The sequence below is a fragment of the Spermophilus citellus genome (genome assembly GCF_964194105.1).
Source record: "Spermophilus citellus genome assembly, chromosome: 3".
Taxonomy (NCBI): Eukaryota; Metazoa; Chordata; class Mammalia; order Rodentia; family Sciuridae; genus Spermophilus; species Spermophilus citellus.
Window position 1 is genome coordinate 14,992,304 of NC_138184.1, and position 20,230 is coordinate 15,012,533.

A 20,230-nucleotide genomic window follows, 5' to 3' on the forward strand; every position below is an offset into this window, starting at 1 on the left:
GGGAGCCAATGGGGGGCGGGTTCGGCACTGATGGACGTGGCCTGCGGCCAGTGGCGAGGCGCTGTCCGCACTTCCCGTCCGGGAGAGAGTGTAATATGGCGAAGACCTACGATTACCTGTTCAAGCTGCTGCTGATCGGGGACTCGGGGGTGGGGAAGACCTGTGTCCTGTTCCGCTTCTCCGAGGACGCCTTCAACTCCACTTTCATCTCCACCATAGGTAGCGGGGCCGGGGGGCGGTCGGGGGCACTGGAGGCCTGGGCCTGGCGCGCCCCGGAGCTGCTGGGGCAGAGGGGTCGACCCGGCTGGACGGGTCCAGGGCTCCGAGAGGGTCGAGGGGATCTGATGGGAGAAGAGCAGCCCTCTCCACCTCCATTCTGGGTTTCCCGAGTCCTGGTGGTGGGACTAATGCCCATTGTTGTGCAGAAGGGGACACAGATTCTCTGATCCCCAGCCTGTTAGGAAGTTTATGTCCTGAACTGGGGTCATCACGCCTGTCATCTCTTTCTGTCCTCGAAGCAGCCCTCCAAACGGTTCTTTAGAGGTCCTTCTTACAGAGGTGGAAACTGAGACATGGGGAGTTGGCATGGAAAAGGGATAGTGACACCTGACCTTATTGAGCATTTTTTTTTCTGTGCATTATCACACTCTTCGGTATCCTATGTTAGGTACTGTGTATAAGCTCATCTTACAAATGAGAATTTGGAGGCTCAGGGAGGGCTTGGGACTCACCGAAGGTTATTGTAGCAAGAATAAGATTCGAACTTGGGTGGATCAGACCCTGAAACTTGAGGCTTAGCCACCCCAGAATGATGCCACCATGCACCCCCTAGAACAGGCATAGCTTATCCACCTTGGAGCTAGGACTCCAATCCATAAAGAGCAGGGGAGCCCACTCTTTACTCTGGAATATTCAGGAGTTGAGCCATTTCTCCTCTCAACTCCCAAGAGTGACTTTCTTCTAGAGGGAATGGTGACAGCAATGGCAAGTGACAGCTGCCTGCCCTGGGACCCGTCATCCCCAAGGAGATGCAAGATAAAGCCTCGGTGAGAAACTGAAATCAGCCACTGCCACAGAAAACCTTGACTTCCCTATCACAGGGCCTAGGATTCACTTTGCAGTACAGCTTTTCCTGCAGGGCCAGCCCGCATTGTGGTTGAACAGAATTGGCTTGTCGCATCTCAGTTCTGTCATCCACAGAGGTGGAGCTGACTTTTCTCCTTGCCACAAAAACCGTCATTGCCCACAGTGAAAAGGTTTGACCATTCTGGATCAGAGTGGCCTGGGAGCTACCTAGTCCTGCTCAGGAGGGGAGATGGTCACCAAGCCCAGAAATTTTGTCCCAAACTAGAAACCTAGGGGATGAGCTTTGCTTTACCCCTGTGTAACGTCAACCAAGTCATTTTATCTCCCTGAATCCCACCGTGATGTGCTAACTCCATCCTTGCCCTGCTCCAGGACCTGCACTTTGTAAAACAATTACATGCAGAAGGGATTGGATTGGAAATCATGCCCGATTTCCAGATGCCATCTGCCTTGGCCAGTGCCCTGGGTGGCTGAGGCTCAGAAGTAGACCAAGAATAAAGGCTTATTACCATTGCCAGAGGCCGTCCAGGGCAAACAGAGCGGCTCCTACAGCATCACCTTGAGGCACAGGTGTTTCTGAACTCTCTCCCCCTCTCTCGTTCAAGGTCAAACTTTGGTAGCCCTTGAGTCCCAAACAGCCAGGAAGTGGTGTTGACTCCTGTCAAGACAGTGGCTCACTCTCATCCCATAGCTCAGGTGCTCAGCCTCAGGTACTTCCTGCTCAGTGCAAGCACTGTTGAGATCAACTCGGGTTGTTTTGCTGGGTTTTAATTCTTAACCAGGACCCTCTCTAGCACTTCTGAGCTCCAAGAAGGCTGGCCTTCTCATTTGCAGATGAAGATGTGACTTGGTCAAGGTCACTTAGGGAAGTGGAGGTCACTTAGGGAGTGTGTGTGAGAGAGAGAGAGAGAGAGAGAGAGAGAGAGAATTTTATTATTTATTTTTTTAGTATTTGGCGGACACAACATCTTTGTTTGTATGTGGTGCTGAGGATCGAACCCGGGCCGCACGCATGCCAGGCGAGCGTGCTACTGCTTGAGCCACATCCCCAGCCCCACCTCTAGTGTTCTTCACACTACATTTGTAGCTTTCCTATGGGCCTCCTGTCTTCTAGGAAGGTTTAATTTGCCATGACCTTGAAGTTATGGCCTCATAATTCTTAGGCCTCGTAAAGTTTATACTTCCTAATTAAATTTGGAGTGTTAATAAAACCCAGGAGGAGCATAGACAAAGTGATGGGCTTGGCTGGTGAACAGTGCTTCTTGATTTTGTATATCTCTGAGCATCTCTGACAAGAGGTGGGGAGTGTTTTTGGATCCGAGGACCCTGGACTGCTTGCCCTGAATACGCTGAATCCACGGAGGTAGCTGTCTGTTGGCACTGAGTTTAGCTCTGGGTTTTCTTTATAGATCAGGGATTGAGGAGCTATTCATTTCTGCCCTTCTTATGATTTTGCCAGAGCCCATTCTCCTCAGCTCCATTGATGACTTGTGGTATGAACTTGGCCCTGTGGCTCTCTGGAATTGGTTCTCACCAGCGCAGCTCCTCAGGGGCCCATTCATTGCTTCATCAAGAAGGATGACATTCGGAAAGTGCTTCCTAAGCCATACAGCACCACGCTGACCCGGCTGCTTCTAATTTTTCATTCGGCCACCTTGAAGCAGTGCCTGATGTCAGCCTTGGTGCTGGGGCCACTGAAAGGACTCAGGTGAATCCAAGGGAAGCATAAATGTAGTGAGGCCTGAAGCCGAGGTGTCTGGGGACTGAGGTCTGGCACATCCGCATGCCAGCCCCGCCGTGTTCAGTCACTGGAGGTAACAGCAGGAAGACGCATCAAGCCTTGCCCTCAGGGGGCTTATGTTCTAGTGGGTGAAGTGCAGGTGCAGACTTGTATTCCCATTGGTCCCCAGGACAACTCGGAGGCTGGCAGGGACCAAGTTAATGTCCCCAGCATGGGTTCTGAGAGGTCAGGCCAGACCTAGGCCTCCCGTCTTCTCCAGCAGAGTTTAGAACAGCCTGAGGGACAAAGGTTGGGTCTGGCTCTTCTCTCCACAGAGTCCATTCACGGGCAGGTTTTACCCAGGGCTCCCCTGAGCAGTTTGACTTTCAGTGTGCGCAGGGTCTGACCCATGGATTCAACCGTGAATTGGGCTTTCTTTAAGTTACATCAGTACTGAACATGTACAAAACTTTTCTTGTCATTCTTCCTTAACAAGACAATGTAACAACTGTTTACAAAACATTTGCATTGTATCCGGTGTTAGAGGTCACCTAGGGACGATTTGAGTCTCGATTTCGAGTCTGGGAGGATGTGGAGGGATCCAGTGAAACACCGCATCTTAAAGAAGGGGCGAGAGCATCCTCAGATTTTGGTATCTTCAGGGGGTTGTGCAACCAGTCCTGGTCGGATACCGAAGGACGACCGGATCCAATGTTGGTAAAAGTTGGTGAAGAGGAAAGGACAGGCCAGGGGAGAGGAGGTGACGATGGGCTGGAAGGCTCCCCTGAGGCCACTTGAACATGGACCTGAGCAAATGGGACCCAGAGGCTGTGGAGGGAGACAGCGTTCCAGAGAGGGAAGAGCGATGGGAAAGCCAGGGACAGGCGCGTGCTGGGGGGGTTTCGGAAAGAGCCACCGGGTCAGTGTTGCCAGAAAGAGGGTCTTGACCAGTGGGTGCCACGAGGTGACGCGGTCAGGCAGGCCCTTGAGACACCGGGGCAGCTTTTTCAGTTTGACTGGGAGGAGGAGGACAGCCTCCGGAAGGTGTGCATGTGGCTTGATGATTTGCGTTGGTTGTTCTTGTTGTGGTGCTGGGCATCGAACCCAGGGCCTCAAGTGTGCTGGGTAAGGACCCTTGGGTTACTTGGGTAAGCCTCCAAGCTGCATCTCCAGGCCTGGGTTGATACTCTTTAAACAACTCTTTTGAGGTGGAACTCATATGCTACATCTGCCCATTGGGATGTGTGATTTGGTGGCTTTTAGTACGTTCACAATGGGGCATCCATTCAGCAATCAGTTTTAGAACATTTTCATTGCTCCATAAAGAAGCCCCTGGACTCCTAAGCCAGCCCTCTTAATCTTCCCGTTCTCCTCCACCGGCAATTGTGAGTATACTCCTTGTCTGTATGGATTGGCCTCTTCTGGACATTTCACATTGATGGAATCGTAGTCTGTGTCCTTTCGCATTTGGCTTCTGTCACTCAGCATTGTGTTTCTGAGTTTTGTCCACATGGTAGCTGTGGCAGTGCTTTGTTCCTTTTCAAGGCTGAATAATATTCCACATCTGGTTTATGGCCACACTGGAAAGTCTGGAGCAGAAATTAGCTTTTGACATAGTTGTATTTTTGAAGGCTGGAGAGGGCCCAAGGGGGAGCCCTGGCAGCCTGGAGAGCTTGGGGTTAGCCTGGGCAAAGGGAATTAAAAGTAGCAGGTGGGAAGGGAGGAGAGTAGGGTCAGGAAGGCTTCTTGGTGACCTTTGAGCAGGTCTTGGATAGGCAGGCAGGGCATAGGCCACCTGCAGAGAAAGGCCGGCAGCAGGAGCTCTGGTGTGCCGGGCGGTGGGGAGGGCCCTTGGAGGCCAGCTGTGGGAGGCTGCCCTGGGCAGGGGCGTGTTCAGCGGGCATTGAGGGCATGAGACCTGGGCCTGAGGGTCTGCCCTCAGCCCTGCCCTGGCTCCTCCCCGGGAGCTCCCAGCAGCCCCCAAAGCCCCAGGTTCCTTCTGGAGACGGAAAAGCATTTCCAGATGCTTCCAGACTAGATGTGGATTCTGAGATCCCCAGGCCCAGCGCCAGGCAGGCGCTCCACATGCTGTCATGGCTGTGACCTGCTCGGTGGCCGCGCCTGTCTCCCACGCAGCTAGGAAGGGGCTGGCAATGACATCCCTTTGCTTTTTTTCTTTCAGGAATTGACTTTAAAATCAGGACCATAGAGCTCGATGGCAAGAGAATCAAACTGCAGATATGGTGAGAGTTGTCGCTGGTCGGGCCCTCTACTCAGCCACGCTCAGGCCAGAGCCCCGGGTGCCCACCCGGGTGCCGTCCCCGTGACCCCTGCCCTCTCCCATCCAGCCCTGACTACGCTTTTCAGAGCCCCTGGAGCTCACACCCGCCCAGGGAGCTGGGTTCTGCTGGTTGCTCAGCCTCGTGTCTGCGCCTGTGGGGCAGAACTCCCTGTCCGTTAGCTTAGCATTCCAGTGCTCCAGTACCCGCCAGCCCAGGCCCAGGTCCAGGCAGCTCGCCCTTGGGCTGGGAGTCTCTGTGCCTGGCGGGTGGGTGAGGTAGTGAGGACGGCACGAGGACAGCAGGTCGCCTGGCCGGGAGTTTCCTTTTGAGCCGTCAGCTCACTGGGGGTCAAGGTCTGATATCACTTCCTCTTTTCTCTCCCGGGCCTCCCTTCTGGCGTGCGGACCGAAACCCCCAAACTGGAATTAAGCCTTCAGAGGAGGCCAGGCCCAGTGGTGGGACCTGTCCTCAGACCCAAGGGCGACTTCCCTTGCCACGTTAAATTGGGGAAGTTGCGAGCTGCCAAGTCCCCACCATGGCACTGACTCTGTGCAGCTGGGCGGCCGGGTCCAGGTGGTCGGCTAGAGGGCAGCCCCGCCGCACCCTCACCACGCGTAGGGAGGAGTCACGCTGCCGAGTGGGTCACCCCCACGCCAGTCAGGCACCTTTGGGTGGCAGCGGGTCGTCCTGGTGGGGTCCTGAGATGGGCCCTGACACTGCCCTCCCTGACTCTGTCTTGAGTGAGCTCAGAGCCTCGAGGTGTCCTCCACTCCAGCGATGCTCGTCCCTTAATCTGATTTCAGACCCCAAACTGGATGAGGTGTCATTCCTTGTCAACCCGCAGAGCTTGGTAGCCATTCAGTCTCTGGCCACCTTGTAAGTTACAAGCCATAAAAAAAAAAGGTCCTCTACCTCCCACACGGTGGCCCCACTGCAGCCTTGTGCCCAAGTCTGAGGGACCCTGTAGCAGCAAGCAGAAGTCACGCTTTCCCTCCCTCCTCTCCTCCTGCTTCTGCTCTTAGCAGCCTTGATGGAGGAGTGAACTGGAACGCTTCTGAGAGGACCGGAGTAAAGTGACTGCCCTAACCAGCCCACCGTCCCCCTCGCACTTAAAAAAAAAGCACTGGTAGCTTTGGGGCCAGGGTGCAGCTCGGAGGTCTGGGTGTGGCCCTGGTTCCACCCCAGCACCCCAGAAACACCACAAAAGGTAGAAAGTGAACCCGGCACGGAGTGAGCAGTTTCTACAGGCCAGACACGTGGGGCCTCCGCAGGAGGAACGGGCCAGGGACAGAAGGCGTCCCAGGCTGCTGCTTACTGTCCGGGCCCTGCCACCCATCAGTTAGTTAGGCGACCTTTAAACCAAACACCATCCTCCTGGCCAAGAGCAGGGCTGGGCGTGGCTGCCTCTGGCCCAGGCGTCCCCTCCCTGGACCATCGGAACACTCCCCATCACAGAGAAGTGAGGAGGGCTCCCCGCCCCCCAAACCAAGTGGACGAGCTGCAGCTGCGCTCCCCAACGGCCAGGGCTGTGGTTGTGGCCCACGGGACCACCAGCCTTCTCCTTGAGTGGCCCTGGGTGTCAGTCACTAGTGTTCAGTCTGGCTCTTCTGTGACGTAGAAACCCCAGGCAGAGTTCACTGGAAGCAGCTGCACAGAAGAGAGGGGACAGGGGCCAATGAAGAGATCCTGGCCCTGCCACATCCCCAGCTAGAAGACGCCCGAGGTCTTCAACTTCTCAAGCCAGAGTTCCCTTTTCTGTGGTCCCAGGGAGAGCAGAGGCCCCGGCAAGAGCCGCGTCCTCAGTAAATGCTTGCTGCTCTCTGTTGGGGACAGTCTTGCCTGTGTTATCGCTAATGTGCCTGATCCTCCTCATGTCAGGGACACAGCCGGCCAGGAACGGTTCCGGACGATCACGACGGCCTACTACCGGGGAGCCATGGTATGGATTTTTCGTTTTGTCTTTTTTGAAGTCAAGTGGGCATCCGTGCGCCACCCACGCCAAAGCCTGGTGGTTCTGTGCAGCCTGTGTCTGATTCCTTGGGCTGCGGGTGCGTCTTGTGTTAGTTTCAGGAAGAGACAGTGCGCCCCTCCCGCCCCCTCCCCTCCCGTGTGCCCGCATGCCCCCTGGCTTCAGAGACAATGCAGGGTTTACATAAAGTGAAGAGTCATTCAAGGAAGACCTAGAAGCCCTGGAAGAACCGGCTTCCAGGTTCTTCCAGGTGAGGTCACTGAAATTAAGAGTGGCGTGCCCCAACACCTAGAGGGGTCACATGGCCCACATCAGCCCCTGTGGAATTTGCTACCCACATTTGAAGACCTTCCAGGCGCTGACTTGTTTGGGGCTAATAACTGGTGCTTCACCCGTCGCCCAGGCCTGCTGCAGGCTGAGCTGCAGGAAGGCTGTTCACCTTCCCTCATTCACCAGCGCCTGCTCGGGGCCCGCTCAGAGCTAGAGGGGAGGGGAAGAGCCGGTGCTGCCTGCCAGGTCCTGCTCACGGGAGGAGTGGACGAGGCAGGGGATCCAGGGCCCAGTGGGAGTAGGAAGCGGACCCCCTGGTCCTGCCTAGGATCGGGGCCACCCTCTGAGCTGTTTCCTACTTGGAAAATGGAACAGGGAGCAGGAGTGTGCCTCCGGCTGCTGTGAGGATGAGTGACCGTCCCTTCATTCCCAGCACCCCCTCCATGTGCACCCCAACATTTGGGTGCATAGGTTCCTGATTCCCCCACTAGACCAGAAGCTCGGTGAGGGCAGTGCCCCGCCTCAGACACCGCGCATGCTCAGTGTCTGGGAACCGTGGGTCTGCAGGAGGAGCGCAGGGAGGCGTGCGTGCGTGCGTTCGTGCGTAGCGATGAAGGAAGGCATGAAGTATTTAGAGCGTCCCACTCAGAGTCGAAACAACGGAAACTCAATCGGAGGCTCGTAACCTTAGTGTTGTTCATCAAAATTAATCGCTTATTTTCCCCTCGCCTTGCTGTGCTCTGGTGGAGGGTGGTGGAGCGGGGCCCCTGGCCACTGGGGTCCCAGGGACCTTCTGCCCCCTGAAGAGGGCTGTGCGGGCTCAGGCAGGTTCTTTTCGTCTCTGGGCTAAAATAGCCAGTCCGCGTGGTCCCCTGAGCCCACCCGTGCTTCAGACAGTAGCGCCATGTTGGCTTGAGTGACCTCCCTGCAGCCTGGCCAGGATCCTCCACGCGCAGGTGGCATCGCTATCCCTGCTTGATAACCAGGAGCCGGGGCTGGTCACACAGGGGGCGGGCCGGGGCCCATGTGCTGGGCCAGCAGGAGGCGCCGGTGGCTCTCAGCCCTCCCCGCCTGGCCAGTCCCGCCCACAGCAGGCGCTAGCCACCCTCAATCAGTGGAAGTTGAAACCCAGCCCCTCCAAACCAGCACATTTCAGGTGCCCTGAGCCGAGTATGGCCAGTGACAGCAGAGAAAGTCACCATCCCTGCAGCGGCTCTGCCTGTGCTTCAGCATGGCCCTAGAAACCCCAGGTTTGGCAAGCCCTGGGTATCTGGTGTCCCATCGGAAGCCTCCAGACAGAGGGTGTTCCCTGTGTGGGAACCAGAAATACCCACTGAAGGGAGTTTCCAAGAAAACCTGGGACAGGTGACAGCCCAGTGTTTTGTCCCCAGATGATCCCCTTCCTCCCCACACGATAGGTAAATATCCAGGAACTTAGAGTCTTGGACAGTGGCGCCAACTTATTGGTGGCAGCAGGAATCCTGGGCCTCCTAGGAGACGGTCCTTGGATAATGGCCAAGAGGGCTTTGTGCTTCTCGGGGTCTCGCCCCTGAGGGCAGAGCACGTGCAGGTCTTCTGCCCTGGCTGTGGGCTGGGGCATGGCCAGCATCAGGCCTCCCTCACCTCCCCAGCCTGCCCGTAGCAGTCTTTGTTAAGTGTCCCCTAGGGACTCCTGAATGAGGGTCCCGGGTGGCACCTTTGAGGAGCCTCAGCCCTCACTGCGTCTTGGGGTCGGCAGTGACGGGGCAGAGGCTCTGTCTGGCACAGCTGCTGACTGGGGCTGCCCAGCTCATTCTTTCTCTGCAAACTTGGGTGGCCTCAGAAATGTCCTGGCCAGCACCAGAGGTCAGTGCCCCCTGAGGTGCCCCAGGCACAGGGCTCATCCCGGGGAGCAAGTGGCTTGGAGTAAGGGAGTGAGTCAGGCCGGGGCATGAGCTGGCCATTTGCCCCAGAGCCCGGTGCTCAGCCCCAAAAGGGGACTGTGCTGGCCTTGCAGGCTGGCCCTCCACAGGTGACACCCAGGGCAGCACGAGGTCTGGTGAAGGGCCCCGTGCTTTATTTTGGTGCTGAGAAGGGGGTCTAACAGGAGCAGGGTCATCACCTCTGTCAGAGCTGGCCCCCCGGGGATGGAAGCCTAGAGGTGCCCCTCCCGGAGCCTCGGTCCCCTGTAGCAGACAGCAGTGGAGGGGCCGCTCCGCACTCAGGACCCGGGGCCTGGCTCCCAGCTGCCTCTGCGCATTGGCTGGGGAACAGAAGGGCCGCGGTGCCGCTCAGCCCAGTGTTTGGCGCTGGCCTCTGCTCTGAGCGTTCACAGAGGGCACCTGGGCATCAGCGTCAGGCTTCCCTGGGGACCTAGCTCTGCATTCATTCCCTCCCTCCCATGAAACTAGACGGGCTTGGAGCACAGTCCACCTCAGATTTCCTGCTGCCAGGGCACAGGTGGCTGTAGCAAGACCCACTGCCATGCCACTGCCTTGGCCCCAGACAGGCCCCAGCTGAGCCTTGGAGGCGATCTAGGGAGGGTGAGTGGGGTGGGGGGGAGGCCAGTAGCAGCGGAGGGTCGGCCTGAGGAGAGCAGGGCGGGCTGCAGGGCCCTGGAGCAGGGCTCGCAGGGTGAAGGCCGAGGGCGCTCGGCTGTTGGGCACATGGCCCAAGCCTGGCCTGCTGACTGGAGCCAGCAAGACTTGTGAGCAAGGTGTGGCAGGGTTTGGCCTGGGGGCAGAAAGGTCACCTTGGTGGCCAAGGCTGGCCTGGGAGAACAGGGCAGCCGGTGCTAGAGTCCCTTGGAAAGAAGGAGCCCAGGGATGGAGAGAGGGGCTGGCTTCCTGCCCCTGAGCCTGACCTGAGGGCCGCTGCTCTCTGTGCTGACAGGGAGCATGTCACATTGTCACCACCACAAAGGCACACGTGGCCCCCACCCCGCTGGGGCTCTCTGTGTAGAGGGCCTGCAGCTTGTTGAGAGCCTCTGTCCCTGTCCCCCCTGCTCAGGGTATCATGCTGGTCTACGACATCACCAACGAGAAGTCCTTCGACAATATCCGGAACTGGATTCGGAACATTGAGGAGGTGAGCACAAGGCCCAGAGAGAGCTAGAAGTACAGAGCCCCGAAGGTGGGGACAGAGTGGGGGACAGAGTGGGAGCCCGGCTGACCCTGCGGTGGACCCCAGAGACCACACACCAGCCTGAGAGCTCGGGCTGGGCAGTTGGGTGTGACCAGTCTCAGCCACGAGTCAAGCTGTCTGGGCTCTGGGTCACCATCAGCATTTGGTGCTTTCCATAGAGAAGGCCCTAGAAGCAGTGTGACCCTTGTGTTGGAGGGTGTGGTAAGATGGCATGTCACGTTGCACTTTGAGCTACGGTAGAGCAGGGCGTGAGTGGGTGCAGGCCACCTGTGTTCAGGCAGCAGCTGGCTGTGAAAGGGGACCCTGAACCATGGAGGGACAGGGCGGAGGAGGGCAGCCCCACCTCGACTCTTCCTGTCCCCAGAACATTGACCTGCCCCAGAGCTCCCTGGGGGCGGTGCCCTGAGGACTGACCCGCCGGGGCTTTGGGCCTGAGACCCCAGCAGAGAGCTCCACCTGTCCAGAGGCCACAGCACAAGCAGGGTCACTATCCTCCCGGGGTCCCGGAGCCCTGGGCCAGCCAGGAGCAGGCGCTTCATGAGCAGTCGCACCGCCTGGCTCAGCACCCGGGAGCTCGCCTGCTGGAGCCGGCGCCCGGGCTGGGGGGGCATCTTGGTGGGAGGGGAGGCGGCCACGCTGATGTGGCTGCCCTCCGGGTCTGGCCGTGGGCAGCAGGTGAACAGGAAGTTAGGGCAGGGAGCAGCACGGTCACACTCAGAATGGAGCTGGTGAGGAGAAGGCGCCTCCTGGTGTCCCCAGAGAGCGCTAGAAGTACAGAGCCCCAAAGGTGGGGACAGAGTGGGAGCCAGGCTGACCCTGCGGTGGACCCCATGAGGGCACCCTTCAGGGCCTAAGCAAGGGTTTGTGAAAGAGCGCGCAGGAGCGAGGCATGGCTGGGGACAGTGGGGAGCCTCAGTGACTCAGCATGGCCCGGAGAAGGAGAGAGAGGGTCCGAGACAGCAGCCAGGGTGTCCCGTGGAGGAGGAGAAGGTGGGCACGCCTCACCCCCCGCCTCCCGCCAGACCCCGGGTCTGGTTGACACAGCCCAAAGAGAAGCTGTTCTCAGCAACGAGGAGGGTCTTAGACAGTGTACGCCTGAGTGGCAGCTGCAGCCCTGGGATCAGTCAGAAGCTGCCACCCTGGCACTGTCTGGGCGACGTGAGGCCTGCTGCTCAGCCTCTCTGAGCCTCCGCTTGTCGTCTGCACCAGAATGTGCCCGTGGACCTGACCTCAGCACTCTGATTTTGAGGAACGGGCCGCATGCAGGCCAAGGCACCTGCCCACAATCCAGTCTGACCCCTGTCCCCTCCCTGCAGCACGCCTCTGCAGACGTGGAGAAGATGATACTTGGGAACAAGTGTGATGTGAACGACAAGAGACAGGTGTCCAGGGAACGGGGAGAGAAGGTGGGTATGATGGCCCACCTGGGCACCGAGGGGCAGAGGGTCTTCTCGCCGCAGAGGGCCGCCCTGAGGGCTGACCAACATCGAGTCGGGGCTTTGGGGGGACCCTTCACGATCCTTGTTTTTTACGGTGCTGGGTGAAGCCCAGGCCTTGTGCATGCCGGGCAGGTCTCTGCCACTGACCACACCCAGCTACGGCCCTCCGTGTGTGTGTGTGTGTGTGTGTGTGTGTGTGTGTGTGTGAGAGAGATATGCTGGGACTGAGTCTAGGGCTGCTCTACCACTGAACTCGTGAGACAGGGTCTCGTGAGCTTTACCAGGCTAGCCTCCAACTTGGCTATCCTCCTGCCTCAGCCTCATGTGCCACCATGCCTGGCTGTCCCCTTCATGGTTTTTATGAGCACAAAGTGACCTGCCATCCCGGTTTGCTTGAGGGGCTCCAGTGGGAGTTGGTCGTCCAGCGGGGCACATGCCTCGGCCGGATGGCAGGAAGAGCGCACCAGCCGGGCCTCCTGGTGACGGCCACACAGGGAGGCTCGGCCTCCTGGGGTGCTTTGCATACCCCCGTCCAGCGCCACATGGGAACTCATCCTGACCTGTCAGCTGCCAAGGCCACAAAGAGCGCGGGGTAGGGCTGTGGCTTCACCCAGGCCCCTGTCTGCCCTCCTGGTCTCGGCTGCATCCATAGCACCACTGAGGGGTGCTGTGGCCTGCTCCCCTCTAGAGCTCGGGGGTCCCCCACTGCCTCCTCAGTCCACTAGCACAGGGCGAGCCTGCGGCCCGGACCTCTCGGCACTGCCCACCCAGGGCCTGGCACACCCCCCGGGTCGGGCTGACGTGGGCACACTGTCTCCCTCACAGCTGGCCCTTGACTATGGAATCAAGTTCATGGAGACCAGCGCCAAGGCCAACATCAATGTGGAGAACGTGAGTCTGGGGCCCTGTTGGGACTGGCCCCTGCGGGCTGAGGGGGTGCTGCCGGAGGGACCGGCCCCGTCTGCAGAGTGCCAGCTGTTCTCGGGGCTCTTCCTGGGGGCTCTCCCTGCGTCGCTCCCCTCAGCATGCGGGGCCAGCAGCCCGTGGAAGTCCCTGGCTGCCATGAGGGCAAAGGCCCCGCCAGGTAGCCAGCTCGTGTCCTCTCACTGGCTCTCGGGCACCTGGGGAGCAGGCCCAGAGTCCCACCGGCTGAAGGCAAGAGAGTAGGGAGCCCTGATGGAGCCCGCCCCGTCACCCTCTCCACTCCCCACCCTAGGGACAGCTCCCAGAGGGACCTCCACATCACACTGCCCCAGACTCCCTACAGTGACAAGGGCAAAGGCCAGGCCCCTCCCTCCCTGGCCCTGACCCACCACCTCCACCCGCAGCCACCTGGGCCGCACTCTTAGCCTTTGGTGCTTCCTCTCCCTGAACCCCATCTCCCCCTTTCCAGGCCTCCTCGGGGTTCTGGTCCACACGAGGAAGCCTGCCCACCCCTCACCAAGCCCCCTCCACGCAGGCCCTCCCACGTCACGGGGCCTGTGCCCAGGTCTGGCCTCTCCTGCCAAAGCCCTCGAGGGCCCACGGGCCCCGCACTAGTGCGGCCCCCCTTAGGGCCCTCCGAGGGCAGGGAGTGTGTGTGGCGGTGGGGGGGGGCTGTTTGTCAGAAGAGCAGATGGGGGCTGGGAGGACGTTCAGAGGTGACGGAGAAGGGCCAGCTGGGGCCTTCAGGCAGAAGTAGATGTGACGTTGGACGGTCCCGGTGGGCAGGCAGAGCTGGGGCCAGAAGGGAAACCACACATGGGACGCTGTTTACTGGCCTGTCACACCCACTCCATGCAAGTGACCTGGGACTTGGAGACCTGTCATGTGAGGGGCACTGACAACTTGGTCTTTCCACAGGCATTTTTCACCCTCGCCAGAGACATCAAAGCAAAAATGGACAAAAAATTGGTGAGTATGTGCCTTGCTGGCTCCCTGCCCGGGCCTCACTGGATCTGGCCACCCTCGGCACAGCGGCCTGTAGCCTTCCAGGCCAGGCCCGGCTTCTCAGGCCCAGCCAGAGCCAGCAGCCCCTAGCCAGGAGAGGAGGAGGGGCTTGCAAGGGCAGTTGGAACATCAGTGCCAGCTCTGCCCACCCAGCCCTGGGCTAGCACGGGACACAGCTCCTCCATCCCTCCTGAGAAGGGGTCTTAGCCTGTTTTCTGTTGCTATGACAAAATGCTTGAGACTAGATGACTTATAAAGAATAAGGGTTATAAAGATTAAGACTGAGAGCTCAGGGTTCTGGAGGCTGGGAAGCCCGAGAGTCTGGTGCTGGTTGCTGGCCCTTCTGGCTAGATCGTCAGGTGGCAGAGGGCACGATGTGGTGAGACGGCAGGCGTGTCTGCTCGGAGCTTCCTGCCTCCTCTTTTGAAGCCCAACTCATGCCATCCTGGAGGCCCCCCTCTGCCCTCATCTGGCTGAATCACCTCCCAAGGCTCCAGTTCCAAATACCACGAGCGATTGGGGGTTGAGTTCCCAGCACGTGAGTGCTGGGGGGCACACCCAGATGTGGCACAAGGGTCTCACAGATGACATCATATGCATGGAAAGAGCGTCCCCCCAGGTCCTGGGGCGAGGCTGGGCAGGGGTCCAGCAGGCGCTGGCTCGCCATCTCAGCAGGCAACAGGGTGACAGCCTCTTGCAGCCCCAAGCTCTGCACATGTGACAGCTCTGTGACCTTCAGTGGGTGTCAGGTTCTCGGGGCCTCTGTGTGTCCCCTGCTTCTGTTCTCTGCGATTTCGTGGCCCACAGCACTCGGCGTGGGCAAGGCTGTCCCTCGGGACAGGGGCCTTAGTTCCAGCGCTGCCCCCTCTTGACTGAGCACTTGTGCTGTCTGAGCGGAGAGCGGGGGCAGCCTCTGGGTGAAGCCTGGCCTCACAGGGTGCTCAGGAACAGGCCTCGCGTGGTGCCCTCTGGTCTGCAGCAGCCCCGCTGTCCCGGGAGCTGGGGTGACGGCGAGGCCTGGTCAGAGCAGCCTGGGGACAGCACGCTGCCCACAGCGGCAGGATTTCCTCGCCATTCCTCTTTTCTTCACTGTAAAGGTCAAAGTTCACACCTTCCCAACCCCTCTCACCCCTTTTGCCCATGGAGCCTGGTGCTTTGAGCGCCGGCCTGTTGGTACCTGGAGAGCCAGCCAGTGCCCCAGCGCATGGAGCGGGTGTGGTACGGGCCTGGCCCTCGCTCTTCCTTTTTCTTCTTTTTTTGGTACCAGCCATTAAACTCTGGGACATCGACCGCTGAGCCCCTCCCCAGCCCTTTCTGTATTTTATTTAGAGACAGGGTCTCCCTGAGTTGCTTAGGGTCCCTGAGTTGCTGAGGCTGGCTTTGATCTCGCCATCCTCCTGCCTCAGCCTCCCAAGCCGCTGGGATTGCGGGTGAGCCTCACCACACGTGGCTTCTTTCTCTGAACTTGGGTCAGGAGCTGAGTCCCGCCCCTGCTGCTGGTGGTGTATTTTGAGGTGCAGCTGTGTGCTGCCTCTGCCTTCCCTGTTTGTCGTTGGTGGCCCTGATACGGCCCTGACAGCATCTCCATGGCTGTGTGCATCTGCACTTTGCTCCCTCTGGGTACTGCTGCAACAGTTTCCAGCATACAGTGTTGTCAGTGTGTGGTGCTAGGTGGGGACTTCTGCAGGAGCCACTCTTTGTTGCCCCCACCCAGCCACCCCCTTCAGAAAGTCCGTGGTTAGACGTGGCCAAATGCATATTCCCATCCCCCCCCCCTCCGCTGTTGGAACCTCACTCTGTGTCTCCCCAAGGTCTCGGTCTCTCCCACAGCAAGCGCTCCCTGTGCAGGGCCTCTGCCCTCTCTGCCAATGCCGGGTGCCCAGACACGCACCCAGCGCACCCCGGCTGGGTTCCTGCAGGGGAGGCAGGTTTTGCCTGAGAGCTGAGATGGAGGAGTTGGTGGAGAGGGTGGGGGGCTCCCAAACGGGGAGGTGGGGAAAACAGGGTTTGAGGAGTTCCTGGGGCTGGTGGGCCAGGTGACAGGGCTCAGAATGTCCGGCGCTCTGGGAGGGCACTGACGTGCTCTGGGGAGAGGGGGTTGAGAAGGTCAGCGTCCAGCTTTTCCGCCCCTGGCAGCAGGTGGAAGGCAGGTCAGCGGGCAGTGGGGAGGGCAGCCCGGCACAGGGCGGGGCACCCTGAACCCAGCCTCCAGATCCCCGGGGACAGTCGCTCTGCGCTTCCACTGCCTCCCAGATTGGTGCTCGGTACAGAGTGGGGGAGAGGAGGGAGGAGGGGCAGGGGACCGGGAAGAGGAAGGGAGGGAGGAGCGCCAGGTGGGAGGGGCCCCGGGGGAGGGGGACGGCGAGGGGAGCTGGGGTGCGGACTGTGGGGGACCGGCTGGCACACAGGAGAGAACTGGCAGGTGATTGGAAACGGGTGTAGGGGTGGAAGGGTGAGTGGTTTGTCAGGGGTCGGTGGATGGACATCATAGACTGACCCCCTTGGGCGGTGGGGACGGAGTGGGGGTGGGAGCAGGAGGGCGGGCTGCGGGTGTGGGTGGGGCGAGGCGGGGCGAGGCAGGTGGCCAGGCAGTGCCCTGCTCAGGAGTAACTCGAGACAACCCCTTGTGACCTCAGGAAGGCAACAGCCCCCAGGGCAGCAGCCAAGGCGTCAAGATCACCCCGGACCAGCAGAAGAGGAGCAGCTTCTTCCGCTGCGCGCTGGCGTGAGGAGCCGCCTTACCTGGGCGCGCCCGGCCCAGCTGACTGTGCCTGTCCCCAGCGAGCCTGGCTCGCGGGGGCCCTCCTGCTCCAACACCTCGCCCGCCACGGCCACCGGGCCCTCGGCCACCAGAACATAATTGAGAAATTATTTTAGTAACTGTCTGCTCTTTTTCAACTTTGGAGATGGAAGAAGAATTCGCTATTTTCCTCTAACGCCCACCAGGACGGCCCACCTGTCCATCTACCAGAGAGAAAGATGGGGTCCTGGTGATAAGCAGCCGCCGCAGGCAGACCCCGTCTCAGGGCCTCTGATCCTGGTGTCACCGCAGCGCCCCACAGAAAGCCTGTCCCGCCGCCGGTGGTGCCAGGCACGTCCGCTCTGCACCGAGCAAGTGACCGATGGCCAGGGCTGGGCGCATTCACCCGACAGGTCTGCCGCCCACATCAGCCTCCTCTCAGTTTTGGACAAGTGACAAAAACCATTTCCCTCCCGTCTCTTTCACTGTTAAACCAAAGGGAAGCACAAATCCAAGACGCCCTGCGCGGAGCGCCAGGAGGGAGGAGGACGGGGCGCTCCGACCGCAGCCAGGTCTTGGTCTGTGGCCCAGCGGGCCTCTGAGCACCCCACTGGAGCAGGGGGGATGCTGTGCCCGCACAGGTGACCCCAGCATCAGGGCCTCACGGCTGGGGCTCCCCCCTCAGCGGTACCAAACGGCCCCCACCCTGTCCTCTCGCCATCTCCAAATCGGACATTCTTTCTAGCTGAGATTTTTTTATTTTTCCAGATTTGTAGTGCCATGAAGTGATCCCGTCTTTGATTTCCAGGGGCAGACCCAGGTGACGGGAAGCTCGTGCAGCACCCTGGCCAGAGGTGGCCAGGGGCCCGGCAGCACCGTCCACACAGGGGCCCTGGCACGGCCGGGGCACAGGCATTCCAGGGACAGGCTGGCCGCATGGCAGCCTGGGTCGGCTTTTTTACTGTCATTATTCGGTTCTGTTTTGATAGCTTTGTCCTCCCAGAGAGACTGCGATTTGGGACCACATGTCCAGGCGGAAGGTGCCCCACCCCCACCGTTTCTTTGACTCTCCTCCCGCCCCCCCCTCCCCCATCAATCCAAGTCATTGACATCACCTTTCTCCTTTTTTGAATTAAAACGAACATACCAGCAATGTCTGCTCTCCCCTGGGGTCTCTAACCTGCTCTGTTTACATCATAAATGCACTTAAGGAAAACAGACCAATTAAAGCTCATTCTAAAGTTCCCGGGCTTCATGTTCACGTGCTGCCCAGAGGCGAGGCTGCCAGGGGGGTGCAGTGGGCCCGGGATGTCCTGAGTCCTCTCCCCACCTGGCCCTGCCCACTCCTGGGTCACGTTTCCATCCCTCTCGGTGTCTTGTGTATTTTTTTGTGTTTTCCCCTCCATCCTTGGGTCTCCCCCTGCTTCCGTCCCCTGTCACCTGCGTCTTCCCCACCCAGAGTTCCTGTGCATGTATCTGGCACTGGGCTGGGACCCAGGCCCCGCTCACACCAAGCACCCTCTGCCACCGAGCTGCAGCCCCCCTGGAATTCCAGTCCCGGGACTCTGTGGCTCCAACCTTTTTGACTGGTTTCCAGTTGCGTTCAAATAAGAGAAGTACCTGGGCTGCATCCCGCCACTGCACAAAGCAATTTTTAAAAAGATTTTGGAGCTGGGTGTAACTTGATGTCCGGGGCCTGGAGTCTGCGCTCCTTGGGAGGCTGAGGGAGGAGGACTGGGGGAGCCCTGGAGTTCAAAACCAGAGGGGAAACAGCAAGACCCCATCTCAAAAACACTGAAGGAAAAAGTAATAAAGAGCCCAGGTTGGGGGAGCAGGGGGCTCCCCTCAGTTACAGCTGAAGGACTTCCAGGGAGGTGACACTGTTGTCAATGACCTGGCCCTGACGCCCCCCCTACAGTTCCACTGTGTGCACACCGCAGCCTTCCCGCCGGCCCCCAAGACTCTCTCGTCCTGATCCCTGGTGACATGGCCAGGTTGAGCACTGGCTCCAGACCCTCCCCACCCGAGCTCCCTCCTCCCGAGAGCCGCCTCACCTTGGCTCTGCACGGCCTGTTCACTCAACCACCACATCCCCTGGTGGCCCCTCCCAGAGCCCATCCTCTAATCCAGATTCCATGGCCTTCTGCCCCTTTGAGGGTCCCCAGGGTCACTCCTGTGCTTGCTCACCAGTGCTCAACATCTGGTGTATGGCATTAGTGGATTTCATTGCTGTAACGAAGCCCCCAAGGCAGCCTGCTTTACTAAAAAAAGAGGTTTCTGTAGCTCACCCTGTGAGAGGCTGAAAGTCCAAGGTCAGGCCGCCCATTGGTCCAGCCCCTGGCAGATGGCAGCATTGTGTGCTGGAGAAAGATGTCACATGGCAAGACAGGAAGCCAGACAACAGCCAGGGTCCTATAGTCCCTTTGGAGGGCAGGGCCCCGTTGACGGTCAGTTGACTCCCTCTAGGCCCCTCCCGTAACAGGGCCACACTGAGGACAAGTTTCCAAACACGAACTCTGGGGACAGATCACATCCGAACCACGGCCTGTGCTCAAGGCAAAGGCGGCTCACAGCCAAGGGCTAAAGAGCAACATCAGCAAATCAAGGATATGTGCAGGGAAAACCAGGCAGAAGCTTCCAGAATCCCCCCACCATGGAGTCACACGTGTGACCGACAACGCGTGTGCAACATGCTCATCACAGAAGCTTGGTACACTCGGTGCCCAAGCTCTCTGGGGCTGATCACGTGGACACCCTCTGCCTCTTGTTTAAAAGCCTCCCGGTCCCCACTGGCATTCAGGGACACGATCCTCACTCCTCTCATGACTGCAGTCTCCCCTGGTAGTCGCTGCCCCAGGGCCTTGGCACTTGCCTCACCCTAGGCTGGTGGTGCCCTGATATTGCACAACTCTTCTGGAGAAGAGTTGCTATTGTCCCTGCGTCCCCAGCACTGGCTTGACGGCCCTTCCTGCTGAGCCCTCTAGAGGCCGTGGGAAATCGGGTGGCCTGGGCTCAGATCCCAGCGCAGCCCAGACCTGGGCACAGCCTGGGCACAGCCCCGGGCATGTGCTCAGCCTCACCAGCTCAGCCTCGGCGCCCCCATCTCTGAAATGGGGGTGATCACGGTTCCCGCCTCAGGATGGCTGTGGACAGCCAGGGAGGTGGCAGGTCCCAGACAGGGACAGGCGCACAGGACATCAGACACTGAGCTGTGCCATGGCCGTCTGTGCCCCAGGCAGAACCGCTTCCCTTCCCACCTAACAAGGGAACCAGCAGCGGAGTAGCTGCTGTTGGCTGTTGTTGGCTGTCACTGGGCCTAACAGGGGCTGCGTCCACAAACCTGGTGTCAAGTGGAACAACCTGGAGGTTTGGGGAGGTTTCCCCCGGCCCTGGAGGGCAAAGCCGGGAAGGGCATCCACCACTGAGCCACACTCCTGACCCTTTTTCTTTCTTTTTTGAGACAGGATCTCACTAAGTTGTCCAGGCTGGCTTCAAACTTGCCATCCTCCTGCCTCAGCCTCCCAAGTAGCTGGGATTACAGGCGTGCACTACCCAGCCTGGGAAAATATCCTAAATTGCAAATGCATAGAATCGGCCACTCTACCCAACACCCCGGCCCAGCCTCGCCCTCCTTGAGCGTGCTCAGGACCCTGCCTTAGCCTATGGTGGGTG

The 20,230-nt window shown here is 59.4% G+C and overlaps 2 protein-coding genes across 3 annotated transcripts in view; both read left to right on the plus strand.

The window, feature by feature from the left end:
- On the plus strand, nucleotides 1-17,782 carry RAB8A (RAB8A, member RAS oncogene family). 2 transcript variants are annotated; one of them, XM_081284016.1, is made up of 8 exons: nucleotides 1-219; nucleotides 4,989-5,049; nucleotides 6,967-7,027; nucleotides 10,316-10,393; nucleotides 11,767-11,856; nucleotides 12,715-12,780; nucleotides 13,732-13,889; nucleotides 13,949-14,085. In XM_081284016.1, exons 1-8 carry the CDS (start codon nucleotides 9-11, stop codon nucleotides 13,980-13,982), a joined length of 759 nt encoding a protein of 252 aa, XP_081140142.1. In that variant the 5' UTR covers nucleotides 1-8; the 3' UTR covers nucleotides 13,983-14,085. The 2 variants fall into 2 exon arrangements, with proteins under 2 accessions (XP_081140142.1, XP_081140143.1); XM_081284017.1 differs by lacking the exon at nucleotides 13,949-14,085 and adding an exon at nucleotides 16,455-17,782 and having other exon boundaries at nucleotides 18-219; nucleotides 13,732-13,782.
- Nucleotides 12,715-20,230, plus strand: part of HSH2D (hematopoietic SH2 domain containing) — a 20,280-nt gene continuing 12,764 nt past the window's right edge. Inside the window, exons 1-2 of the mRNA XM_081284013.1 lie at nucleotides 12,715-12,780; nucleotides 13,732-13,782. The gene's annotated coding sequence lies outside the window, so the exon portion shown is untranslated. The remainder of the gene's footprint in view (nucleotides 12,781-13,731; nucleotides 13,783-20,230) is intronic.